Here is a 27994-nt window from a genome sequence, read left to right as displayed (position 1 = left end):
GTAAAAAAAAAAATCCGGGGAAAATGTCGTGAAGCGCGGTCGGCGGGGCCTGCGGTGGAGAGAGTGACCGGGCCCGGCTCACCGCACTTATATGCCCCGTCCCCCGGCGGCTGCCTCTCCCTCCTGCTCCATGTGGGGCCCGGGCCGGGCTCTCGGCCTCTTCTCCTCTTCCTCCTCCTTCTACTATGGCTCGGAAAACAGTTAGCAGGAAGCGGAAAGCGGCGGCGGCTGCCGCCGCGGGGCCCGGGGGGCTCCAGGGAGAGCAGGTAGGCCGGGGAGGCGGGAGCGGGCGTGTGGCGGCGGCGGCGGCGGGGGGGAAGGGAAGGGAAGGGAAGGGGAAGTCCTTGTCCCCAGTGGGGGAGGAACGTGCCGGTGCCCGGAGGAAGGGGTGACCCTGACCGGGGGTTGCCGTGTCCCAGTACCCGGTTGGGGCGGGGAATGAGGGCGGGGAAGCGGGGCGGGGGGGTCCCGGTGCCTGGAGAAGGTGTCCGGGCGGGGGGGGGGGGGGGGGTGGGAGGAGTAGTCCTAGCCCCGGTGACGAGGGGTGGCGGTGCGATAGAGTAGGCAGCTTCCCCCCGGCTCCCTGCCCCGGTGGCTCTCCCGGGCTCCTGCTCTCGCCCGGCGCTGCCCCGTTGGGTTCAGCCGTTCGGCCCGTAACCGCCGGGTCCCCGCCGCCTCCGGGCAGAGCGATGCTGCGGTGCCACCCCTGGCTGGGTCGGAGGAAGGCGATGAACGACGCGGTCGGTATCGGGCGACCCCCGCGGTGTCATCCCCAAACCTGCCGAGCGCACGGCGGGGGGCTGTCGGGGCTGCTCTCTTCTGTATAAAGTGCTTGTCAGTTTTCTTCTGTTTCTTTAAGTATCGGGCGTCTCAACGGTGCCAAACTGTTGGGGACTGGCTTTAACATCGCAGTGTTACTTCTTTAGCAAATATTGAATTTTATGTTGCTGAAGGCTGTGTCAGCATTTCTGAGTTATCTTCGTGTACAGTATTCCATGGATAGTTTGAAAGACTTTACTATTTTGCTGGGAATGTCTTTGAATTTAGAAGGGTTGTGTCTTAAGTTTGTTCTAGGTGCTTTACCTAATTTCCATGCTTCTTTTGCACAGTATGGCTGGGATCACTCTGTTCACAAAAGGAAAAGACTCCCTCCGGTGAAAAGGTCTCTGGTGTACTACCTGAAAGGTAGAGAAGTCAGGATGCAGAATGAGTCCAGCTATCACCGCTTGTTGCACGGATATGCAGCCCAGCAGCTTCCCAGCCTCCTGAAGGAGAGAGAATTTAACCTCGGAACTCTTAACAAAGTGTTTGCTTCCCAGTGGCTGAACCACCGACAAGTGGTGTGTGGGACAAAATGCAACACAGTAAGTGCTACCTCTCTGTTCTTCTTTCCTCTGTGAGTTATTCTACCAATTACGGTGCTTAGCATAATCAAAGCATGTAGGCTCCAAGGAAAATATTAATAAGTAATTAGGAGCAGAGTCAAAATCGCACACAATTAATTTTGAATGAATGTAATGCTTAATGATGACATGTTCTCATCTGAAAATATGGCACTGTGCAGATGGCTGCAAACCTGAATGCAAAGCCTGTACCTCCGTGTAGCATCTGTCTAATCTGCACAGAGCGATTTACATCTGTTTGCGGCATGGAGAGCAACAATGGGGCTGGATCTTTCTTCTTGTCCTGCAGATGGGAAGTTAATGAACGGGCTAGCTTTGCTAAATGGTAGCTGTCATACCTGGCAGAAGTTGCTAGTAAGACTTTTTCATTTTCATGCTCAGTCTTACATGGTTTGGTTTTATGTACGGTTCTGTGCTGATTATTTTGAAAAGTTGCTACAAAACTAAAACCTCTGGTTAAACTCCAGATATTTGTCAGAGTACCTAGAAATGTTCCAGGCTTGAAAAATTAATTTCGATCTGCAAGCTTATCCTTTGCTTGTTCACTTCGTGATTTTTTCCACTCTGAATTTGTTTTCAGTGTTCAAATAACTTCTTTTGTTTATGTACCTTTATATGCTTCATAAAAAATTGAAGGCTCTTCAGACTCTTAAAGTGATGCTTTAGATTTGAAATACTACAGTGAATATTAAAATAATGTCCTATGTGATTAATAAATGTGGAAGAACATACTTCCTAGGTAATACTCTCTCTGCTGGAGTTAGTAGCCCAACTTCGTTGGCTGAGGTTGCAGTTTCATATGTGAAGTTCTGATCGAATTAGTGCAAAATCCTAAATTTGTTCTTTGCAAGTTGGTTAGTGCCACAGAAATGAATTGAGCATTGTAAGAAATGTACAGATCAAGCAGCTCTTAAACCTCAAAGTATATCAGTTGGTGTGATTGTTCCTTTGCCTCAAGAATTTTTTTGTGCCAAAGCTGCGCTCAACAGTCTGATCTGCGAGGGACAGTGGTATTTTTTTCTTTTCAGATGTTCTGTTATTATTTATAGTTACACAGCAGGAGGCTTTCATGCAGTAGCTCTTAAGAAGCATGTCCTAGCTGTGTAAACAAAACAATCTTTTAACCAGAATAAGCCTGAAATAGAATCTTTCTGCCTTCTTTCTCCATGTGTGTTCATTGCCTCAGCTGGTCAGCAGCCAGCGCTGTTTGTCGAACAGCTTATAGGAGACAACTCCTACTGAAACACAAGCTCTCAAAAATCTTGCTTACTCTAGCAAGATGACTGCGTGTTTTATAGAGCTGCAACAATTTTGCTGTGTTCTGTAACTTCTGTAGTTCCGGCACTGCTGCAACGATGATAAATGGGTAAGTGTATTGTTAAGGTAACCCTGCAGAAAGTTGTTTGGGACCAAACAATCACGGAAACGAAGAGGTATTCACCGATATTATTGTCCCTACTGCGTATGCTGCAACAAAGTGTATGCTTCCACAGCTAGACATAACGTTACAGTTGGACCTTGTCCTTTATTAAGCAAAATACAACTATTACAAAAGAAGTCACTTCAGCACTGAGAAAAATTGTATATGAATTATGAATAATGCAAGACCTTTAGCTTGGTTGCTTTGTGTTCACATTTGAACAAGAAGAGCATTAAACTCTACACTCTAATTATGAGATTTTTCTCTCTCATCTCCTGAGTAAGCAACCTAATAAAGAAGAATTCCTTTGTCGATTCTCATATGCTGAAGTTGTGGCATTTAAGTTGGGAGTAAATCTAAAACAACTTGGTTGACTTTAATTGGGTTTGCTGCATTGGAGTTGCATGTAATTACAGTTAATGCAACAGAAAAATATAAACTACAGCAGTTATTTTAATCAAAGTGTGTATGTGGCATTGAGAGCTTTTGGCATTTAATTTATAAATTGCCCTTGGCTATGCTGTGCCAGAAAGATTCACTATTTTTAATAACAAAATAAAAATACACTCTTGTCATAGAAGAGTAGGTTTGGTTTAAGTCACTTGATAGTACTAGTCACTATAAAAGCTGAAGAGAATATGGAGCTCTCTGTCCATTGCTCATTTTTAATGAGTATTATAACTTGTTTAATTATTTGGGGTAACTTTTTATCCTTAAAAATATCCCTGGGTATGATAGTGCCTATGAAATAACTTTATTGTTCTCCACTGGATCCTGGTGCTTACAGTTGGCCAACTGTAAATCAGACATTTGGGTTTCCTAAAGGTGTATGCTTTTTCTGATAGATTTAGGATTATGGGGCCTATACAAGCATTCAGGTGTCTAAAAATTCAAACACAATCACCTGGGCTTTTCTGAGGCAGGATTTGTGTTTGCAAGAATCTCCTAGATGTGCAATGGGCTTGTTAATGTTTTTCAAATTCAAATGAATGAGGAGGCAAACCTGTGAGAGGTGCAGATATTTTAAGGTGTGTCATGATGATATCTAAACTATGAAAGGCTGATACCTTGAAATCTCGGAAGATAACGTCTGTAATCAGCATCTTCAGTTCAAGCTTCCTGGAGAAACTTTGAGACTTATGTAGGAAACAAGCTTATATCACATGAAAACACTGAACACAAGACTGCTATAGTTTTAGTTATTTATTTATTTTTACTATTTCAGGAAATGACAAGGAATGAAGCATCTTCTAAAAAAGAAGTAATCAATTTGCAGCTTCTTCTGTTCCTTTAGTTATGTGTATGTGTTCAGGACATAATTCTTTTGATAATAGTGATGTTAAGGATGAAAAAATCCAAGATCTGTAAGTCATTCCCTAAATACAAGAAGTTGATTAGTTTCCAGTTGCTTGAGAATATAATTGCCTGGAATCGAATATTTTTGTTTGCTTTTTTTTTTTCCAGGCAGATCTGATAGGTGTATTTGTGTTTAAAAACTTCCTTACCAAATGCTCTCTTCTGTTTTCTCAGGTGAATTTTCCAAGGCATGGATGGGTTGGTTTCTGAATGTTAGCTGATACCTCTTCTTTCTTTGATGGATTCATATCTTGCCTTGGATGCACTAGTGTAAATCATCGGCTCTTGTTTCTTCTTAGAGACTTTTAGTTTGTTCAGGGGATCCCGTGTCTGTTCTGTGCATTTCGTAGAATTATAACCTAGTTTTGTAGTCCTGGGGTTGTAGTGGTGAGAATGCAATGCAGTTACTCTTCTGTACACAAATATGGACTCTGTATGGGAAAAATGATTTCCACTTGCTTTGCAAGTTAATGTATCTTCTGGCTTTGCGCATGTAATGAAAAATCAAGATGAATTCTCATTTCTGATCCCAGGAAGGGAATGAGAAGTCGTGCTCTTGCAGTTTGTAACTCTACTCAAAGTCCACTGAGCAGTGACCGAAACTCAGTGTAAATAAATCTCTGATGCCTGTAACTGGCACTTCCATTCACTTTTTTTTTCCAGTGGCTTGTGAGTAAATAGCCAGGTGTTGCTTCTTGTCTCAAGAGTATTTGTTTTCTGTCAACTGCATGTGATACCCATGTCTGTCTTCAGAGCCTATTAGTTTCCATGCCAGGTATAGTGTGGGTGGTAGAGATGCCCTTTAGCAGGTGAAGTTTCTCACTTCTCCATCCTTTGCCATCTGTCGACATGTGTTAACTATCTGCCAGCTGCCTGAAATTAAACACAGAGGGCAAGACACAAATACAAACTGACGAATGTGATTCTGGTAGTGAACAAATTTAATGACATCAAAGTGTGTGCCCATTAGCTAGTAGTGCTTCAGAGTTTCATAGCAAGGTGGAGTCCCTGACTGCATCATCTTCTTTCTGGAAATGTGAATTCAGAGTCAGTCAACTGACCGGCTGCTTTTACTGCTGCTCACTTCTCAGATGATTTCTTTATATTCTGGATAGTTTCTCTTTGAACGCTTTCAAGGAGGATGTGATGTGTAAGGTCATTGCCCACTTGCATTGCCTGTAGTGCACAACCTGTGAGTAAGTTTTGTGGTAAGATTAATGCATGTTCTGATCTTCACTGGAAAGGAGACATACCAGTTTGATAGCTTAGTCTTTAAAGAGTCCATTGTTTCCTTGGGGCTTGGCATGTAGTAGTAATTCCGTATTGCCATAGAATGGAAGAACCTTACGCCAAGCATTTTATGAACATGGAAAAGAGAGGTGTTTACAATCTGAATAAAAGGCAAGACTGGGAACTAGGAAAACAAAACAGTGCTACTCAGTGTGACCAGCAGTGGTATTGGTGTAGTGGTACTGTAAGCATTGTCTTGCTTTTGTTGTTCTGTTAGCAAAAAACAAATTTGAAGGAGAACAATGATGTCATTTTCCAGCTTGGCTGAGGTTGAAATTTTTGTGACCAGCTTCAGCTGATCTGGAGTGGTGCTGTTGCAGAATGGGATCTTCCTACCTGCTCATTCTTGCTGGCTTTGATGTGCGCTGGGAAGTCAGCTGGATCAGCTTGCTGCTTTGTTTTCAGGTGAGTTTTCTTGTAGGGTTACTTTTCACTGAAGGTAGAGATATGATCCAGCTGACCTCACAGCTACCTAAGCACTAGATGCTGTCACAAGGGTGGTGAAACTTTGAGTGGGTGAGGTAGAAGCATGTGGATTCTCAAAAATTGGCTTAAGTCAATTGTGAAGCTTCATCGTGATTGATTCTCTTTAGTGACTCTATTTTTAGCAAGGCAATGTGTTTATCTTGGGTTTCTTTCAAATGTTAGTATGAATGACAGAAATGTTCCTTACGATTTCTGAGAGTAGTATGTGAAGAGCTGGGGCACAGAACATATCGTGAACACTTGTGTGAAGCATAAACGGTCTTTCATGTGTGTTCTTTGTGCATTGTGAATCTCTGTCCATCCTGCTTGTGTAATGAAAACATGCTGTAGCTCAAGGTGGTACCCTTTGGTTTTGTTCTGATTGATTTGTACAATCAACTAAAAGATAGTTCTGGCTGTTCCGTTTGCAGGGGCGTTTTAGGTCTGGTTTTTAATCTTGCTATATAAAGTCAATGCTTTCAGTTAAAGATGCATGGGAAGGGCACTTATGTTTAATTGGTAACTTTGGTTTGGTTTTTGTTGTTTGTTTGTTTGTTTTTTTTTCCCCCTAAACTATTGTCTCTGAAAGATAGGTCCAAAAATGGAGGTAGACTTGATAGAAGAGCCTGGCAAGATGTTCTCTTCTCAGTATTGTGTATAAGAGGAGGATGGATTTTGTAGTTCAGATTCTGGTCCTCAGATACTCGACTCCCTGCAACAGTTTTACTTTTGGCAAGTTGATTAATGAAGTTCCTTAGTCAATGAAGTGGAGAAATTTCTTGATTAACTTGATCATAAGCAGTTTGAAAAGGCAACAAGCACGTAGTAATTGTATGGGATCCATTTGCCAAAATGACTTCTCACCACTTCTGCAAACTGAAAGAAAAATAAACATACAACTAGCAATCTCATGGGATGTGAAAAGTAGGGCCAGATCGTAAAGATTCATGGCTATGACAACTGTAGTGCCTAGCCATGCCTGTCTGCCTTGAGTGATAGCACTGTTAGAAGCTGTACATCTGGATTGCTTTTTCAAAAAAAAGAAAAGAAAAAAGAGGGAAAATGGATTTTTCTCTGTCATGTCATCCGGCCTGTTTCCTTGTTAGAATGAGGGTGGTGGTAAATAGCTCTTTCTTGAACTGGCAACCTGTCACAAGTGGGGTCCCCCAGGGATCAATACTGGGCCCAACAGTGTTTAATATCTTCATAAGTGATCTGGATGATGAGATCAAGTGTACTCTGATGAAGTTTATGGATGATACCAAACTGAGTGGGGAAGTAGATATTTTGGAAGGGAGAGCCAGCCTGCAGGAAGACCTAGACAGGCTGGAAGAATGGGCTAACAAGAACCTTATAAAGTTCATCAAGGACAGCTGTAAGGTCTTGTACCAGGGAAAACATAATCCAGGAGTGCAGCACAGACTGGGATTCACCTGGCTGGGGACAAGCTCTGTGGAAAGGGACCTGAGGGTCCTGGTGGACAGCAAACTCGGTATGAGCGAACAGTGTGTTGCAGTGGCAAAGAAAGCCAACAGGGTGCTGGGTTGCATCAACAAGGGCATCACCAGCAGAGATAAAGAAGTCGTTATCCCTTTCTACTCATTGCTTGTCAGGCCACACCTGGAATACTGTGTTCAGTTTCAGTGCCCACTGTACAAAAAAGATGTGGACAGGCTGGAGAGGGTCCAGAGGAGGGGCACCAGGATGATCAAAGGACTGGGAAGCCTGCCGTGTGAGGAAAGGCTGAGAGAAAAGAGTTTGTTCAGCCTTGAGAAAACAAGGCTTAGGGGAGACTTATCACCATGTTCCAGTACTTAAAGGCTGGCTACATAGAAGATAGAGAGTCCCTTTTTAAAAGGAGTCACATGGAAAAGAGGGGTAGTGGGTGCAAGTTACTCCTGGGGAGATTCCGACGGGACACAAGGAGGAAAATCAGCCATTGGAATAACCTGCCCAGAGAAGTGGTGGAGTCTCCAACATTGGACACTTTTAAGATTCAGCTGGACAGGGCACTGGGCCATCTTGTCTAAACGGTGCTTTTGTCTAGACAGAGCTTTTGCCAAGAAAGGTTGGACCAGATGATCCTTGAGGTCCTTTCCAACCTAGTATTCTATGATACTTGCAGAGAACATGATAGCTGAGTCTGCTCCGTTTCTCACAGATGATGTGTGGTCCTTGAACTTCTGACAGATGGCCAAAGCGATCCTGGCTTGGTAAATCCTAGATGTCAAGTAATTTGATGTGCTAATGTCTGACACGCACATGTTTTGCTAACAGGAAGAACTGAATTATGTACAAAGCTTTAAAATCAAGGGACAAATATGCACAGTTCACTGTTTGGAGGTTGATGGGGGTTTACTGCATCCAGGAAAAGTTTTTGTGGCTGGTTTTTAGTTTCTACATAATGAGTTGCTAGAAAAGAAGTTCTTATTCCTGCAGGAGATAAAGAAAAAAAATAAATGTATAGTTCAGCTATCAGGACTTTGTCAAGCCTTGTAGAGGCCAGGCTGCTTTGGAGTTATTTGCAGATGTAGCAAAGGTACCAGTTTGCTTGGAAGAAGTAGGCCAATTCCTGGTTTTTCTTTTAATTTATGTCATTGTATGCTGCAGTTTTGGCTGCGCTTGTTTAAAAGCAGTCAGATATTTTGTACTTTGTTTACTGTAGGGTCTTTAAAACTCTTAAAATGGATTCAAATTTTCTGCATTCTTAGCTGGGTACTTGTTTCTTAATATTTCTCCCTTTTTGTCTTTAGAAGTGTCTAACAACTGTTTGGCCTCTCTTGGCTTCTGTTTGCTGGATTTACAGGGACGATTTCTTGGCAATCAGCAGTGCAGCTTGCAAGTGTGAGCTTCTGGCTTCCTGACATGCCCTAGGTGATGCAAGAGTCCTAGCATATTCAGACAGCGCTTGTTTATTTTATTCGAGGGAGGTGGTAGTTGTTTTTAAAGTATGCACAGTGTGCCAAGTTCCTTACCAAGCAAGGGGAGAAGTTATTGCTTAAAACTTAACAGCTGAAACTACAAAGCCAGTCCCATAACTCTGCAAAGTTTCTTGCCTTAAGAGCAGTTGCTGTTCTGGTTATGGTAATACTGTGGAACTGAAAGAGAAAAGTGAGGAAATGACAAAACAGTTAAAGGACTGCTGATGGTATAGAGTGGGGTGTGAGCAGGTGAAAGCACTGTGAGAAGCATGTCCTGTTACTGCTTCTGAGAGTATCTTGCTTTGGAAACTTGTTACAGGAAAATCATGTTGAGGTTGAAGATCTAGGGCAGAAATGTGAAGGTCTGATGCATCAGCATTGTGTGTTCCCAAGTTCTTTATATTGTCAGCCCACTGAGTTCAGAGTTTAGCTAAAGGAATTTTGCATTAGAGTAAGTCTTTATTAACCTAGTATGTATGACAGTGATGTAATGGATCATATATAACGGATGTATAACAGTGATGGCAGACTGGAGAATGTGAATGGTTTTTAATTTCAGTCCTTGCACCTGTTGGGATGCTCTTTGAAGTGTGAATCTCTTCAGCTGAAGCACCATTTCCCTGAGTCTGTGGGCATCCTGAGGTGTGGATGTGTTTTCCTAATTAGCACTTCTGGTGCCAGCTTTAGGACTTGCAGATGACACTTACAAGCCTTAATCTTAGGTAGTTAACTGTTGATTTTGGGATTGGGGTTGTTTTGGTTTTTTTTTCACTAGTTGAAGGAGGATAGGGGAGGGAATGGGGGGTTTCTGCTGGAAGTAAATACTGAGGAGGAAAAGATACGCACTCATAGAGGAAGGACAAGGGAGGATGAGAGGAGAGGGAATTACTGGTCCTGATCCTACAGTACAGGTGTTAATTTTCAGGGACATGGTTAGGACAGAGGGGCTGCTGTGCGTGAGGTTTTTACCTGCTGTTTCAAGCAGTGAACTGCATTTTAAGGCTTGGGAGAAGGGAGGAGTGCCTCCTTCCTACTCAACTGCACTTCAGCTGTTGGCTGACCCTACACCTGCATGCAAAATAAAGAACTAAACGTGAAAATTCAGTCATGGTAGGAATAGTTGTCTGTTTGTGCAAGACTGCTGCCTACAGAGGAAGATCATTTGCGGGTTGAAGGTGATGCATAATTCTAGACACAACACACAAATAGCAATGAATGGACTTCACCTTTCTCTGTAGAATGACTTTAACATAACATACTTTATTAGGTTTTGATTTCACATTAATAACCTGCTAGTTCACTACATCAAGAATAATAGATATGCTGCTAAATTTTCTTGGTTTTTTTCTATGAGAGTTCACCAAAACCAACTTGTATGTATAACGTCTCTCTGGGAGCCTCTGGATTTCTCTTCTCTCCTTTTAGAAATGTCTGACAAAGGATTTCAGAAAAGATTTCCTTGAGGTGTGTATTTTTAAATTGCATTGAGTTTTCTCTTTTGTTGTTGTCTTCTCCATCTTCAGTTTACTTCCAGAGGCTTTGAGACAATATTCTGTGGTTATAGAAGGAACAAGCTTGAGGGGTGGAGGGGATGTGTGGAATTTAAATATAATCCTGGGCTGTGATCCTACATCACTTTCCTTAGTGCCAAATCAGCTTCAGATCCTCCATTTCCTTGCTTCTTACTCATGTTCCCTCACAGGGTTTTGTCCCTTCTGCTACACGTATTTCAGTGTTAGTGCAGCTGTGCTCTGAACAACATCTGTGAAATGATCCAGCACAAGAGCCTCCCAAATGAAAGGTGCACTTTGGCAGATGATGTAAACCTTTGTTCTGGTTTAGATTGTAATCCTATGGTCGTATATGTTTGAACTGACATAACTCTGGGTATAATGATGTCTGTTTGAGGAGTTGTAAGGCTTTATAACTGTGTTTGCTGCCAAGGGGATAGTGACGTCCAACTTCCAGTCTTTTTGCAGGATGAGGTATATAGCTAGATATCTTTTTTTAGATGTTTGCATTGGCAGTACTATATTAAGTTACTATTCTCGGTGTATCAGCAGAAAATAAACTCCATTTATATAAATTTATAGTGTCGGTTTGTCAAAGCCAAAACTTCACTGTAAGTATCTTATCTGGGAGGCAGGAGACTTATGCTAAGCCCCCTGGGGCTTACTGGCTGATTTGAGGTGTGTCTCTTTCTCACTGTTGTACAGGGAAACTGGAAAACAAATATTGTTTTGTCATGTATTGAACAGGGAGAAGTTTTAGATTCAAGGGTTTTGTTAAATGGGAAACCTCCCATGACAAACTTCTCTCCTCTCTCTTCTATTGCTGTGAAAACCAAATGGAATGATTGAAATAAAATCCACTGTAATTAAGTTAGTTTACTTGTTTTAAGAAGGAATTTATGCATTTTTTCAGCCACACTTGCAGCGTTTGTGGATTCCAACTTGAATGTCAATTCAAAATAAGGAGGATATTTGACCATCTTGTTTTTCTTACCTGTTTGATGATGACTTACATCTCCTGTTTGTTTTTTTTTTTTTCCCCCCAGCTATTTGTAGTTGATGTCCAGACTGGTCAAATTACCAAGATTCCTATTCTGAAAGATCGTGAACCTGGCATGGTGAACCAGCAGGGATGTGGTATTCATGCCATTGAGCTCAACCCCTCGAGGACCCTTCTAGCTACAGGTGGAGACAACCCCAACAGTCTTGCAGTTTATCGTCTGCCTACACTCGATCCTGTCTGCGTGGGAGATGTAAGTGGTAGTATTGGGGGAAAGTTTACTCCATCACTTACAAGAATTACTACTTTGAAGTGCGTAAGGTCAGAGCAAGGTTAAGATTTGGGAGTCCTGTAGTGGAGAGTGAATTTCTGAAAGCGTGAAAACTTTCCCAATTAAGTTGTCTTTTTTGGCAAGGTGTCTTAAATATGAGTGAGTACAGAAACATGTGAGGTAATTCTCAGGGTTCTGAATCAAATTTCTTCTTCCTCACCCTCATTCAGGTCTACTTCAGATTACTTTTAAGCACGGAAAATGTAACAAAATCCTAAATGTTAAAGTCTAATTGTTGTGATGACCTCTGAAACTAGTTTTAGTGAAAAAGCTCTTTTGAGAAATTGAAAAGATGAGACAAGTTGTTCAAATTTTCCCCTTCTCCAGGGCAGTTTGTTTATGTATTGTTCCAGAGGCAGAACTTGAATTTGAGGATTAGTTCTAACCCAGTGGTTTATGGCAGTTTGATAGATTCTGGTACTGCTTATATTTCTGAAACATCATGAGGCCTTTTGAAAATAGCCAGTATTAAAAAAAAAAAAAAAAAAAAGGCTGAAATGAATATAGCAGTGTCCTGTAAGCACTTCTTTCTCATTTCTCCTCTTTGATTTAGGACTTACATAGGCGTTAACTACAACAGCAGAGGTCAGGTCAGAGTTTCTGCAGTAGCAGATAACCAGCTGCAGAAAGACTTGACTGAAGATTTGTATGATTTGGTATTCATTTGCGTGCTGCTGTGACTTTGCAGCTTTTCAGACTGAACTAGAGCCTTATGGTCTTTTTTTTCCCCATAGGTTTCTCACCTGCTGAAGAAAAGATTCTTGAAGTAATAGTCTTGAAAAATTAATCTGTAGATCATATATTGTAAACATAAGGTTTTGGTTACTTTTTATAGTAGGGATTGTCTTTTGAGGAAATAAAAGTATGTAGCTACTTTACAGAAGTAAATAATGCTGCTTTCGAAATGGAAAATCAAAGTCCTTAAAATTGAGATCAGTTCATTCTTGGTCAGAGACCTGTTTTTCCAGCACCTAATTGCTCTCTTTTAATTATATACTTCAAAAGAAAAAGAAAAAAAAAGTTTTAATTGCTCTTAGGTACTTGATCTGCTACAGCTTGATACTGGAATCTATCTGTATGTTTTTAATGTAGGTCTGTCCTTATGTAGGTCTGTACTAAAAATCAAGCTGAAGAGTAATTATCTCTAGAGTATAATGGCATAGAAAAATATCTGTCTTTTTCCTTTTAGGATGGACATAAGGATTGGATATTTTCAATTGCGTGGATCAGTGATACTATGGCTGTTTCTGGTAACGTCAAACTTTTCTTTTTGTTTTTTTTTGCCTTTCCAGAATTTGATTCAGATGTACAGCACTTAGTAGGTCTTAGGGAAGCACCTTAATCAGGGCATTTGAAACCACTTGGACCTGCCTTATCTATTGAAACCCTTCTTGGTCTTAGTACAGTGCTTCATTTTATTTGTAGGGCCCTGGTCTAGGTTTGATTTTTCTAGTATCAAAGACAGTATTACTGTCTTTCTGGTCAATGTTGCTGTGAGAGGATCTCTGAACACAGTGAATTACAGGGAAGGACTCCACAGAAGAATAATTTCAAGAAGGGTGTTGGTTATCAGTTAATAACTTTGGAATACAGCAGAGCAGTTTCCTGAAAAACCTGTGAAAGACTAATTGATGAAAACTCAGTTTGTTTTGTGTGTGTATATAGAATCATAGAATGGTTTGGGTTGGAAGTGACCTTAAAGATCATCTGGTTCCAACCCCCCTGCTGCGGGCAGGGACACCCTCCACTAGACCACGTTGCCCAAAGCTCCATCCAGCCTGGCCTTGAACACTTCCAGGGGTGGGGCATCCACAGCTTCTCTGGGCAACCTGTTCCAGTGCCTTACCACTCTCACAGTAAAGAATTTCTTTCTAACATCTAATCTAAATCGACCCTCCTTCAGCTTAAACCCATTCCCCCTTGTTCTGTCACTACACTCCCTGATAAACAGTTCCTGACCAGCTTTCCTGTAGGCCCCCTTCAGGTACTGGTAAGCCGCAATTAGGTCTCCCTGGAGCCTTCTCTTCTCCAGGCTGAACAACCCCAACTCCCTCAGCCTGTCCTCATAGGAGAGACGCACCAGCCCTCTGAGAGCATGTGTGTGTATATTTATATACATATACACTATTGCAGTTAATACTGAAGAGTGTAATAGAAAAGGTCAGTTACTGACTTTTTAGTAAATAGTTGCATCATCAGTGTAACTTCATAAAGTGTTACTTAGGTAAAGGCAGCAATACTAATATGGTATTGCATTTAGTAGTTTACTGTCTTTATGTGCTGACAGGGTCTAGTATTCTGTACAAGGAGGTATCAAAATATCAGTGGCAGAAAAACATAAGTAGCCTATAAAAATCAAATATTTGAATTGTTAGTTAAGTAAGATTTCTTTTTCCAAAAACCCAAAAGCTAATCCTGGAATTTGATTTTGAATTTAATATAGAACTTCATCCTTGCAAGTCTCCAACCCAGATATCTGCATTAATAAAAACAGAGGAATTCCATAAATGGAATAGAGGCACACCATGTGAGACTGAATGTGTTGCTCTCGGTGTTTTCTGGGTGCACAAGAGTGGAGGTGTGAGTAGAGGACTGCCATGTCCTCTGATGTATGATGCTTACAGCAGGATGTAGGTTCTAGTCTCCAGACCTGAGACAGCAGGGGAAATTCGTTGAAACCAATTAACAAGTCTGATTGCTAAACTGAATTCTTCAGAACTTCCCTGATGATTCCAATCAAGAGAAAACAAAGACAACTAACTTCTGACTTTTTTAATCTTGTAGATTTCAATTACATCTGTATCTGTAAGTGTGGAGCAGAAATATTTGAACTCCAAACACTGAGGATAAAGCAAATACCTTTATCAGAATTAAGAAACTAAATGCAAATTTTTTATGACTTTCTTGGGGCAGGTCAAATGCCATTGGAAGAAAAAAGGGCATTTGGTCCCATGGCAGATCACACCTATCACATAGCCTGAGGTTTGAGATTTGGCAGTGTATTTTCTCATTGCCGTCAATGCTGTTGAGAAAGTACAAAGAGGACCCAGGGACTTCATTATTCCTCTTGCTTGTGTTAACTTCAACATGAACAAGGCAAGGCTCTGCTTGTAAAACCTTCAGCAATGTATTTCACTAGTCCATAAGTATAAAATTAAACTTTTGACTAAGCAGCCATAGTGATGGAGAATCTGTCAGTCCACTCAGTAGTAGTGGCTGGACAAAAAGATTTCCATGGCAAAAGCTTCAGGTGGGATGAATAATTCCTAGGAGAGCATGAGCCTAGGGTAACAAATGACACTGCCTTTGGCTTCATGGCTAACCAGTTGAACAACATACACTGACTTTTTTTCCTGGTAGGGCTATTAAAAGGGACAGCATCCTTCTGAAGTATGTAAAGATGTTTAGAAATTCTACAGCTGAGTGTTCAGCCTCCATAACAAACAGGATTAGGTGCCATTAAAAACCATCAGCATGTAAATTGCCTGGCAGGATGTAGTGTCATGTGCTGTCTGCTGCTATGCAAGTGCCATTAGGAAACTCCTTTTGTCTTTGGCTGTAGTAGGCAAATGACTGAACCCATTTGTGAGGGGGCAAAGCCATCTATGCTGTGCTGGACCACCCTTATTGCAACAAGATGTTTTGCTTAACTGTCTTTGCAGCTTATTCCGTATGATGTACCAAAGACTATAAATTTAGTAGTCTGATGTAGATATTTAGTTTTTTCTGGCATCTTCAAGATGTGAAATATTTCTTATGTGTTCCTTGTGAGAGGAGTGATGAGTTCTTCCACATTGTGTAGGGAAGAAATTGAGGTACGTGTCAAATCTGTCAGAGCTTAGATGGACATGAGTTGCCTAAACACCAGAAGGGATGGATATGTCCTTGGATTAAGCCTGTGTTGATCTACGAACCAAAGACATCCAGCTTTCTTTGTTCAGTATTGCTCTTACAGGTTCATATTTTGGATTAATATATTCAAATTCAGTAGAAAAATAAAATGAGTTCTTGCTTGTTCAGCCTCAGTTCCTGTGTTATGTTCTTTAAACAAAAGGTTGCATGGTCTTAAGGAAAATAGTAGATTTGATACAAATTGGTACAAATTGCAGTTTGAAATGTGTGTGTATATCCATAAGCGTACTGGAAGAAATCAAATTAACCCAAATTGGTATAAACCCAACTGAGTTTTCTTTGAGGTTTTTATATTGGCTTAACAGACTGTCAATCTTAGGGCTTGGTAAAGGTTGAATGCATAGGCTGTTCAATCGCCTTTGAGTTTATTCTACATGTGAATCTCTAATGGTGACTGTTGTACAGGATTGTGTTTTTTGATGCATCCTAATGAATTTGAAAACAGATGAAGTGATATAGCTGTTGGAAACCATGTAGACTAATCAGTTGACAATGAGTTCACAAAGTTATGAACTTTACAGCTCAGTAAAATCATGGTTTTGTTAATATATAGGCATCAACAGTGTGTTCAGTTAGATTAAATTAATAGTCTCTTATCTTTCTTTCAGACCCTATTGTTTATTCCTTTTTTAAAAAGGGGAGTTATGTATATGTGAAATGGACTATTTATTTATGGACTGTTTATTCAGGTTCCCGGGATGGTTCGATGGGTCTCTGGGAAGTCACGGAGGATGTGTTGTCCAAAAGCGATGCCAGGCATAATCTCTCCCAAGTTCCTGTCTATGCCCACATAACACACAGCGTTCTGAAGGATATCCCCAAGGAGAACACCAATCCTGACAACTGCAAAGTCCGAGCACTGGCTTTCAACAATAAGAACAAGGTCAATAAGATAAGCAAGACAGTTGAGAAGTCCTAAAACTGTCCATGTTTATTAGAAAAAGAAAAAAGTAATCTAAATCAGAAATACTGGAGAAGCAACCTAGTATTTTTTCCCCTGATCCTTTTGCATCCTTCTCATGTGAGATGGTCATCTTTACCTGCTGTGTCTGCTTCTACCCCAAGTGAACAGAGAAGTCCAGCAGAAAAAAAAAATCATCATTTTCAGAAGGAACAGTTTTCCTGTGGGTTTGATTTTACACTTGCACCCTCAGAAGGAGGGAGGGAATGTTTACAAGAAGCACATAAAACATCAAAACTTGAATCCCACTCTGGAATGCTCTTGCTGCTTTCCTTCCCCTTTCATGAAGACCAGCTAATATTCAATTAGTTCCTGTTCTCATGGCTGAATTGCTCAGCAAGTGAGGTGACTGACACATGGGGCAGGCACCAGTGCTTGCTTTGGTGTTATTTTGTTGACATTTGACAAACAGTAAATGTTAACCTCCCCCACACTGATCTCTTGTTATCACTAAAGATGAATAGTAGTGGGGCAAGTGGGAGCAGCAATTCATCCTCCACTACTATTTTTTTTTTGCTCTCAAAGAACAGAGAATGACTGAAGCGAAGGCAGGTGTGCTCTGAGAAACACTGTGATCTTGCTGGCTATATTTTTCACAATAGCTGTTAATTACTCCTCTGTGATGGAGACTTCATATAGCTTTTTCAGTAGTGGTACCTGGAAAGAAATGTTTGTTTCAGGGTCAGAATTAGTGTGGGAGCTGCTGAAGAGAATTGTCAACTCTAGCTTGTACTGTCTAATAATTCATTATTTGATTGTCTAAGATCTATACTTTTGAAAGTTATTTTTTGTTATTTACTGCTTTATTAATTCTTATTCTACCTGATACCTTTGTGCTGTATTGTGTTCTATGAAGATCAGTATAAAATGAAAATTTTTCTTGATAAGCATGTACAGGATTATGGATGAGTTCAATCCAGAGTATGCAGCCTGCCTAGTGGAGTGTGAGAGTTTGTAAGAACGTCTATAATGCAGAAACTAAGTCTCTTACTGTTTTTCTTATAGGAGCTGGGAGCTGTGTCCCTGGATGGGTATTTTCATCTTTGGAAAGCAGAGCACACACTATCAAAGGTGCTTTTCTGTTTGTTAGTGTAAAAATTCAAAAATTGCTTAGCAGTTAAGGCTGTTTGCTATTCTTCATCTCCTTTAAATGCTTGAAGAAAGAGCAGCAGTGTCTGCAAAACACTTAGAAGCTTTATGTAAAATGAAGTGTCCTAAAAATTAGAACCTGGGGAGAGGAACTCCGCACTCCCCTTATTTTGGAGGGTGGGAAGTGCTCTTAACTTTATGCCAGTCTGGGTCAGCTGAAGTGAAAGGTTCTACACAGTATGATGGATACTTGAGTAGCCGTATTCATAAAGGAGGTTGCACTTATTTAAGTAATTGCAGATCAAACCCAGACATATCTGCGCTAGTGTATGAGGTAAGCTTTTTTCAGCTGAGAGCTGATGTCTGTGTACACCTGCTGAAGAAATAACAGCAGCTTAGAAAGACTTAAAACAATTTGCCAAAATGTTCATTGCTCTTTGCATAATACTTGGCTTCAGCCTTTATAAATCTCAGTTTGGTTCAGATAAGGCATCCCATCTTCAAGGTTTTTTCTCTGCATCAGGTTGTTGCTTTTCTTTTAAAGTTCTATTTTCGTAGTGACCTTATTTTCTATCTGCATCTTGGTTTTTTCACTGCAACTTCCTTGAACATAGCTTACAGAATTGTTCTATTAACATCTTGCTCTCTTCTCATAATGGGTTGATTTTTATTTCTTTTGTTTCCAGTTACTTTCCACAAAGTTGCCATACTGCAGGGAGAATGTGTGTTTGGCTTACGGTCAGGAGTGGTCAGTCTATGCAGTAGGATCACAGGCACACGTCTCCTTTCTGGATCCCAGGCAGCCTTCTCACAATGTTAAATCCGTCTGTTCCAAAGAACGAGGCAGTGGTAAGAAACTTGTGAAAGGATGCTTCAAATAGTTTGCTTGCAGAAGTAGCTATTAAGACTGCAGTAAGATAAGCTTTTACTAAATAGGAAGGGGTTTTCATGTGATAGACTAAATCACTAATAATATATGTAGGTTTTGCTTTTATGACCATATTCCTTGAGCAACCAACAAACCAAACTTAAAAGCTACTCTGAAATCTAATGATAGACAACATTAGTGCTTTTATGATCAACTAAATTGTATGCCATCCAAATATTACTGAACTTTTAAATGAGTGCATTTTATTTCTACTTATTTTTTTATTGTGTCTTTCTTTGTTTTACTTCATCTCAAAGCAAATCCAGTCTCCGTACTGCTATTAATACTGTCTGTCTTGCATTTTTCTCTGGATGTTGTCTGCTCTGTGCTATCATATTGGAAGTCTGTGGTGTGACTGAATGCCTGCTTTTGTAATTTTAAAGCCATGAGTGAGACTCCTAATTTTCAATGTGTATTTGTTTGCTTTAAATATACAAAAGCTCACTGTTTTAAAAAAAAATATTGCAGATTTGAGAGCAGTTTTCCTTTTCTGATGTGGATGCAGTATGTCTAATTGAACCTTATACCAGGGCCAAGTGTGAGGGCTTACACGGTGCACAGTCCTATAAGCTTCTTCCCATACCCTTTATTTTCAAGTATGAGAAGGCACTGTGCTGTGATGCCCATTTTAAACCATATTAATCCCAGACTAATAAGTTGCAGTCCTTATTTAGCTTGGCTGTAGGCATCATCTCTTCATTGAGCAAGTTATCAGAAGAGAATGCATGTAGGCAAGGATTAAGAAAGTTTTATTTATGTGGTTACTGGAGTTTGGATAATGCTGTCTAGATAAATGTCAGGGGCTGCTTCTTTCAGATACGGTAGAAATTTCTATGAGTAAAGGTGCTTCACCAGCTTGTGTTGTCACCTGAACATCTTACCAGCAATGGCCCTTGTCCTGACCTGCTGTCTGTGAGGGCTCTGTGGAGGTCCCAACACTCACCCTTCAGTATCATAGGGAAGGAATACCAAGACATCGAAGTGTGGTGCCCAGTGGTGGCTGGTGGCTGAAAGCTGCTGCCATGACTATGTGATCGTCCCTGCTGGGGGGATGATCTATGTGTAGGTACTATCTCTGGGGCGTGTCCAGTTCATGTCTGGAGAAAGCCTTTGTTCCATGCTGTTTTCTGTTCTGCATAGTAGGCAGGCAAATCTTTGGGGTTTTTTGGTTGTTCTCGGGGGTTTTTTGGCATGGTGGTGATACCAACATACCGAGTGTTTTGACTTTCCATTGATCTCACTGGGACTTGGAGCGGTGCAGCACCTCTAGGAAGTAGGCTGTTCATTGATTTGCGGACCAAAATCTGTGTTGACTTTTAAGTGCTTTGAAGTATTACCTGAATGTGCTTTCAGCTTCCAAATGCACCTGCTGAACATGGTATGTCCACATGAACTTTAGATCATTAGTATATTAAAAAAAAGCAGGTCAGAGAAAAGTTGTCTCTTATTAAGGCTGGAAGTGGGGCTGGTTTTTACCCAGTGTAACTGTCTGCTCTACATGAGACAGTAGCTAATGCTTTTTAATGCATCTTGTAAGTGTTGCTTTTATTAGGAGCTGTACAGGACCAGGACTCTAGTTCTTAATCTGCAAGAGCAATTGCTTTCTGCTGGGCTGGCATGCAGTGCAGTGTCGTGTGGCCTTGACTTTATATCCTGAAGGCAGCAATGTTAACATGGACAGAACTTGTGCAGCAGGGACTCTGTGTCTACTCTGTGTGTAGGACACACTACTGTGTCTTCATTTGCTTCTGGGATATGTAGAGCCTCCCTGCCTCTCAGGACTAAGACTCAACTTGCTGATCCAAATAGTTCAGCTCCACAGGTGATAGAGTGCTGGCAATGTACGAGAGCTTACTGTGATCAGTCCTAGGCACAGGCTGTGCTTTTAGTTTGATGGGAATGATTAATCTGAGGTACTTCAACCCCTTAGGAGACAATTTGAAGTGCTGTTCTTGAAAGCCATTTCTAAACATCCTCTAAGTAGTGGGTACATCACTGATTCCTTTTGTTAATTTGTTTTAGTAGAGAAAGATTCACAGTTGTTTGGCATTTTATCTTTTTTTATTAACAAAAGTATATGCCATCTGCTTTCATACTCCATCATCTGTTTCTGTTAAGTGAGTGTTCTGCTGGGTTGCTTGTCAAGGGCACTTTTGGAGTAAAAACAGGAGGAGGTCCCCTATTGTGCCTTTCTCTTATCCAAGTGACTGTTCTTACTGATTGCAGAGGGCTTAAAGCTTTCTGTGTCTATTTGCCAGAGCCAGGCCCTTGTAATGGAAGTGGGGAGGGGGAAGGTATCTCCAGCTTACTCAGATGTATTTGTAGTTCTCTGCATTAAAGTGGAGACTCTCATATGAATCTGGTAAATCTCATTCAGCAGGTGTGAGACTTGCATAGTGGTTGCCTGCCTGTTAAGCCTGCAGCCAAGGCTTTTCCTCACATCTGGAGCACAACAACGTGGCCTTGCCTGTCCTAAGTATGTGTCACAGGTGCTGGTGGCTGTGGATGTAACATCAGGTTGCGGAGGTGGTAGGATGAGGATATGTTTCTAGTTAGGACTCTGTGCAAAGGGGAAACTCCCTGGCTGCATCCACACCTCTCAGATGTCTGCTGTCGTGTGTCCTGCTGGGTGTATTCCATCCAGTGTGTTACAAGTTTTGTGACATTCAGTCCCACTTGGTACGTTGACAGCAGTTGGCACGTGGATGTAGCTGGCTTCGCTCTCTTCGCCTCCTGTCTGAGTGCTTGTTTAGGCTGTAATACGTTGGTACTTTAAAGAGGGCTTAAAAAGCCCTAGAGCTTATAACCTGGCGTCATGTTGTGGCAGGGTTTAATCGGCATAGAGGAGTTGGTTTTGCACAGTCAATAGAGGTGAATGACAGGACATTACAAATTCCTAGAATCTCTCCAAGACTTTTTCCAAGGGATCTTTGTTTAGCTGAGACTTAAGATTTAGATTTTGTGAAAACAAAATGTACTCCTACTCAATCTAATGGCATAACTGAATCGTGCTAGAATGTTTTATTTGGACTGGAAACTTACAGTAGCTTCCTATGTCCTGATATAACATGATGTTGCTTAGGTAGTAGGATTCCTAGTCTGTTTTCATTGCTGGGTGAAGTGCTAAAAGTGCCAGCTACAAACAATCTGGCATGCTTGTATGAGAAAATTATTTAAGAGCCCGATCTATCTTAGCAGCGAAGTGACTAGTGATTATGGTTGTACTTGCTTACAGCTTGCCTGTTGATCAGCAAAATGCACTTGGTGGCAGCTGGGACAGTAACTTTTCTTGCATGGTTGCTTATCACAGCTTGGCAGGTAGCTAGATAGGGTGTGAGCTCATGGGGAAACCAGTGTGACGTTCTTTCCTCTGTCTGCTGCCACATACTCGTTTGTGTTGTGTTCACTTCGAGGCTTGTGGCAGACAGAACAAAGCTGCTCCTGATCCTAAATGGCTTATGATCCTTGCTTATCTGGTGGAGCTGGGGCCTGCTGAGAATGAAGCTTCTTGCTATGCACCATCAGTGTAGCTGATGGCCTCAGAGGAGAAGGGAAATAGTATATGTAATTGAAGCTGCTGTTTCAATAGCATCAATGGGATTTATCTGCACTGCTCCATAGCAGTGGGGAAAACTTAAGTGTTACGGAGAATACTAGTAGGTAGTTCCTCTTAAAGAAAATATTAAATACTGGCACTGCAGAGCCAAAGCATCCATCTTCCTTACTGCGTGGTATGTCCCTTCTCTGTTTGACAGGTATTCGATCGGTGAGCTTCTACGAGCACATCATCACAGTGGGAACAGGGCAAGGTTCCTTATTGTTTTATGATATCAGAGCCCAGAGGTTCCTGGATGAAAAGCCCCCACGTGCCTGCCATGGACAGAAGCAGAAATTAGGAGGAAGTGAAATTTTGAAGTTGACTACTGGGAAAGGCTGGCTGGTGAGTAGCTTGTAGCTTGTAAGGAGAACCTTACACTGGAGTGCCATAGGGCTTGAGAACAAGTTCTTTTTACAGTAATGGGAGCTACTGTATGAAATGTGTCCCAGCAAAACAGTGATGATGTAACCGATAAATGTAATCATGAAAAGCAAGAAGTGCTGCAGAATTCCTTTCTACAAAAGATTTATGAAAGAGTGTTGAAGGTTTTATATCTTTATTTTTGAATGTAATCTAGCTTCTAGTTTTTAGAACCTCAAACACAAAATACGTTGTTTTCCTTTACAACTGTACTACTCTGTGGTACTCAGAGTAAGAGAGGTTTAATTTAATTGTGTGCAATTTTAGAAACTGGCTTCCTGAGGTAATGCCATGGCAGACAATTGAGTTCAATTTCCTGTATGTTATCATAAAGCAGTTAATGGCTTTGTCTAACTTCTCTCCATTATCTTTTTTATCATCAAGATGTAACTTTAATGAAACTTGATATCTTCCCTGTCCTTCACCTTCCCCGCTCCAATGTTTGGCCCGAATGTCCTCAGAAAAAGCTTCAGGGAGTATTAACAGAAAAGATCCCTTTTTAGGCTCTGGAAGCTACCTTCTGCTTTTGTGCAACAAGGTTTTGGGTTTGTCCGGCAACAATAACAATCTAAACTTTCCTTTAACAGAATCATGATGAAACCTGGAGGAATTATTTTTCTGACATAAATTTCTTCCCAAATGCTGTTTACACCCACTGCTACGACTCGTCTGGAACGAAACTCTTTGTGGCAGGAGGCCCCCTTCCATCAGGACTTCATGGGAATTACGCTGGTCTCTGGAGCTAATGATAACTCTATAAATGCTGATCTTTACACAGATTTCCACTTTTCCTTTTTTTAAGAACAAAATTGTGTGATGCCATTGATTTCTCATTTAAATGCAGGTTATTTTATGGCAGTTTTCTGTTGGCCTCCAACAGTTTTGTACACCTTTTTGAACCAGTTTTTTTGCTTTAACCTCCTTGATCCTTTATGTGAAGGGTTTTTGAAATCCCTTTTTATTGTATTTACTCTAAATGACTCTTCCCCATGTTTAGGCTGTCTTGGCCATGTGCCCCCTCCCCTACTTTGCTGTGAGGTAGGATTCCTTTCTTATAGAGTGGTTGCTCCTGGGCTTTCTGTGAAAGTCTAGGGGCTGCGTGTGTGCAGGTACTTTGTGTCAGTTACATTACCTGGAGTGAGGACTACTTGTAATTAAAAAATTTTAAAAAAATATTTATAAGAGATAAGCTACTACTTTATCTGCAGAGCCTGGCCCTGGCCTGGGTTGATCTTATTTTTTAAAAGTACAAGTCTAATGACGCTGTTTATACATAGAGGAACACGGAAATGTTAAGCTGTACTCATTGGAGCCCAGGGATGGATTACCCAGGGGTATGGCCCATCAAGTTCAAACTGCAGAACTACAAGAGTTATCAAAAGTGTATTTCTATTTGAATTGTAGTTTTCAGCTGTGCCAGGAGCAAAAATTGATCTACTGTTTCTTCTCTGCCTGTCCCAGGTATTAGCTTGCACAACTGGAGTTTGCATAGGCTGCAGCATGGTCATTGCAGGGTGACATTACATGGAAGTCCTGCAGAGGTGCTGACAGGAAATGGGGGGGTAGGGATGTGAATGTTCTTTGTAATTCAGAATGAACTACATCTGTCCATTTTCCAGATGAGCCCAGGTTCCTGAGTATGCTGCTGTGGTAGCTCATGGGTTCTTCATAAACTGTCTAAAACCCAGGACCCTTTTGTCACAGGTTGTGGAAACTTTTCCCATTTTAGCTGTTCTGATTAGACATCTCCTCTAATAAGCCAATGGAATAAATAAACTTTTTTTCTCCAAGGTTGAAGAGTGCATCTTGGACTTGTTTAATACTCGCTGTTAGCTCACATTGCGCTAGCATCTGCTGTCATCCTGCTTGCTATAGGAGATGGTCAGTCTTTCCCCAAATACCCTGCTGCCTTCTCCATTTAAACTCCCTCAAACTTCATGTGGGACTGGGTGGGGAGCATAGGTCCAATGCTCTTCAGGTCCATTCATGAAGCGTGTGTATTCCAGGGTGATGGCCTTACCTAATACTCAGCTAAAATGCAGGACTCCAGGGTGCTGCTCTTAGTCTTTTGACAAGCACCAAACTCAGCTTGTTACTGACGCCTCTGTCCTCTGCTGGGATGAATGCCTTTCCTCTGTCACTGGTGGAGCAGAGCATGCCTGTACCTCACTGCTTTGGTGCCAAATGGGCAGTTGGCTGAAGCTGAGAAGGAAGGCAAGGCTGGGACATGCTCTGTTCTTCTGTGTCTGCTGGAGATCAAAGCCACCACTGCAGAGTAGCTCTAGTCCCTGCCAGACTGCCTAGAGCCAGTCTGCATGTGTCCTTTCAGTCCCTCTCGTCTTTGGACTCAGTACCTTGATCAATAATGCCAAGCAGCGAGGCTCAGGCTTGGTTTCCAGTTGGTACTGGAGACTTGGATGGAAATCCTGCAAGGAATGCAGTTCCCTCCCATCTGAGTGGAAATCCTGGCAAGAGAAGAGCTCCCCTAGGTGTTCACCTGTTGCAGAAGTATAATTTACTCACACTGAGCACTGACACGGATGCTTCACAAACAGTTCTTGTAGCATTTCATTATTCTAATTCCCTTGCGGGTTGGTTGCTTAAACTGAATCAGTTCACTGTTGTGGGTGTGGCTATTCAGGCTTTTCTCTGAAAAGGGGCAAATTATGTACCATGGGGTAACAAAGGAGCCCTCAAATTTAGAGTTGTTCATTGTTTTTTAATGATGTTGTAAAGGTGCCTGTGTTGTTATGTGTTGGCAACATGCTGCTTTGGTTATTTTAGGAGTTTTGAAAAATGGAAGTATACAGAGAAAAATAAATCTCAGTGAAGTACGGCAGGATGTGTATTTCTAGGATTACTCCTCCAGCTACTGTGTAAGATCACTCTGTCACAGGAAACATGCTCTGCTTAGATTTTTTTTATTTGGGCTTGGTTTGAGGTGCTGTGCTTTTTTTTTTTTTTAGAAGAAACTAGACACTTTAGTCTACTTGAGTGCCCTCCAATTCTGCTGAAACAAGTTACAAGTTAGGTACTTAGTGTCACCAGTGCCAAAGGAAAACTCCTGGTCTGGAAATCCCAGCCGTGATGTTGATCTATTAATTGAAGCATATCCCAGGTCTGGGTGAAGGGGCAAAAAGGGTGTTTGTATGGACCAAGCTTCAGCCTTCAAACATAGAGGCTGATATTTCTGCAGTCTCTAGGATACTGAAGAGGTCACCTTGGCACCCCTTGAAAGTGCCCCTCTCCACTGGCTGTGATCCCCCTGAGTACCTCAGTGTGTGATCCTAAAGCCTGGAGTGTGAGCGTCCATTTTCTCCCTTTTTTTTTTTTTTTTGCATAGGAAGCTTTAGACAATTCTCAGAAGATGATGTAAAATTCTTCAAGTCTCGCATGCTTCTGTGTATTCTGCTTTCAGGGTGCTTTCTTGCAAAGATAACTTCTCATGGGGAGGGAGCCATCCTTGTTGCTGTACGAAAAGCCCTCAGAAAAACTGGAAGTAGTGCTGCAAGCATGCAAACAAATTGCACCATAGAGAACTTAACTTCTAGCCTGTTTCAGTGGTTTTACAGACGTTAAGCTTCAGAATATTTTGTAGCTGGTCATATGTCACTTTTGGTTCAGTCAGTGTTAGAAATTGAGGCAAAGAAAGATGATGATATGCCAACTGTCCAAAGATAGGTGATAGGAGAAAAAGCTAGGTTTTCTTGATTTAATTTTCTTGCCCTACTGGGTGAGATACTGGAACCGAAGTCCCAGATCACAGTGAGAAAAGCAGGGATTTCCCATCAAAGTGCAGGAATGGCGGTATAGCAGGGAATCTCCGGGCTCCACGTGGAGGTGAGTTGGGTGCACCCTGTTGTTCAAATGGCAGATACACCCCTGTGATGGATGGAGTTCAGTCTGATGAGTGTACGTCAGTACTGTCTCAAATGGCTCACTGTGCTCTGCTGAGACCCAGTGGCATTTACGTTTTCAGGCTGTCTTTTCCAATGTTTCTTAACGATTTCCCTCCCTTGCCCTTTCCTGCCCTCCTGAGTGATCTGTTAGGGGTTGCCTCCTCTACCACAAATCATCCCGGACTTTACTATAGCAATATTGTACTTGCAGAGGTGACCTCTGTCGAGCAGAAATGAGCTTGCTGGCATTTTCTCAAGCCACGCTGGAGACCTTCAATTTGCTTTATTTTAAACTTGGTGGACCTTCGAGGCTGGCTCAGACTGTAGAAATGGGCGGTTGTGCCTTTGTACATGTTTGGGATTACACAGTAACAGTCTATTCCTGCAAGGGGGACAGGCTCTGGTTTATCTTGCATTAGGCACATGAAGGAGAGAAAAGAACTTTTATCATGACAGACCTTCAGACTTTTCTTCCTGCTATTGACTCTTCAGTCATGTGGGATCTTTTGTGCTGCTGGTGGGTATAGAAAGCAGTTAATTTTGCCGCTCAGCTCTTTTCAGTAGACTACCATGTTAATTTGGGTATCTTTGGATTTTACATTTTCAGTATTCATAATCACATGTAATCAAACTAGTGACTTAATTTGTAATTTGGTTTGGTAATACCCTGCTTGTAAGTACTGGGTAGCAACCTCTCAGTAACAATGGGGTGTTATGTGATGGGCATTCCTAAGGAAGCAGGAGCTACTTTGCAGTGTTGGCTTGAGCATAGCATTGAGGGTGGTGCTCACCCTCTTCACCAAACACCTTGTCCCTGGTATTTCCCCCAGTTTTCTCCCTTGTACAGTCAAGTCACCCAGGGGAAAATTGCTAGGGCTCTCCTTGGGTGCTTTCTGGGATTGCAGTAAAGAAGTGAGTCCATTTGTTTGGTTCCCTCATCAGTGCTGCTGATGTTAGTCCAAGGTCAGTAAATTGCCAAAGAATAGTTAATTAGGTGTTTGTTCCTAGTCTTAGTTGTTCATTTTCCACATAGATCCACTTTTAACCACTTTTAAGATTCATTGCAGGAGCGCCCAGTGATCTTACTGGACTTTGTCCCCAAAGGTTACATTGACATTGTGGGTGACTCTTGTGACTTCCTTAATGAGGGGGAGTCCTGAACTTTGTTATGAGGATTTATTTGCTGCCTCCATTTCAAGTCTTTGGCAGCTTTTTGTATCTTAAGGATCAAGACACTTAGGTATCAGTTATTCTTCTCCAGAATTTCATCTTCTTCCTTCACATGAGTACTTGCTTTGTATATAGCTTGCTGCTGCACAATTAACAGATTAAAGTTATGATTCAGCTATGTCGAGTGGTGGTTTGGTGTCTTAATTTCTGCCCCTCTGCTGAGAGGCACTTACTGACCTTGTGAACTAAGGTCCCTTACCTGGTGCAGATGGGAAATAAAGCAGGCTTGCTTAGACCCTCCATGGAGGTCACCTGTTTTG

At 41.6% G+C, this 27994-nt stretch overlaps 1 protein-coding gene and 1 long non-coding RNA gene across 2 annotated transcripts in view; one reads left to right on the top strand and one right to left on the bottom strand.

Moving 5' to 3' along the window:
* The first annotated feature begins 11 nt into the window (after positions 1–11).
* Positions 12–27850, top strand: DCAF12 (DDB1 and CUL4 associated factor 12). The gene is made up of 9 exons (XM_054811197.1): positions 12–266; positions 1110–1364; positions 11413–11619; positions 12887–12947; positions 16299–16492; positions 17576–17641; positions 18346–18508; positions 22343–22527; positions 23193–27850. Exons 1-9 carry the CDS (start codon positions 186–188, stop codon positions 23349–23351), a joined length of 1371 nt encoding a protein of 456 aa, XP_054667172.1. The 5' UTR covers positions 12–185; the 3' UTR covers positions 23352–27850.
* Positions 4014–27994, bottom strand: part of LOC129199974 (uncharacterized) — a 39926-nt gene continuing 15945 nt past the window's right edge. Inside the window, exon 3 of the long non-coding RNA XR_008574780.1 lies at positions 4014–6810. This is a non-coding gene — a long non-coding RNA (uncharacterized LOC129199974). The remainder of the gene's footprint in view (positions 6811–27994) is intronic.

Source organism: Grus americana, chromosome Z, assembly GCF_028858705.1.
Source record: "Grus americana isolate bGruAme1 chromosome Z, bGruAme1.mat, whole genome shotgun sequence".
In the NCBI taxonomy this organism is placed as follows: domain Eukaryota; kingdom Metazoa; phylum Chordata; class Aves; order Gruiformes; family Gruidae; genus Grus; species Grus americana.
This window is presented reverse-complemented; position numbering and strand designations above follow the sequence as displayed.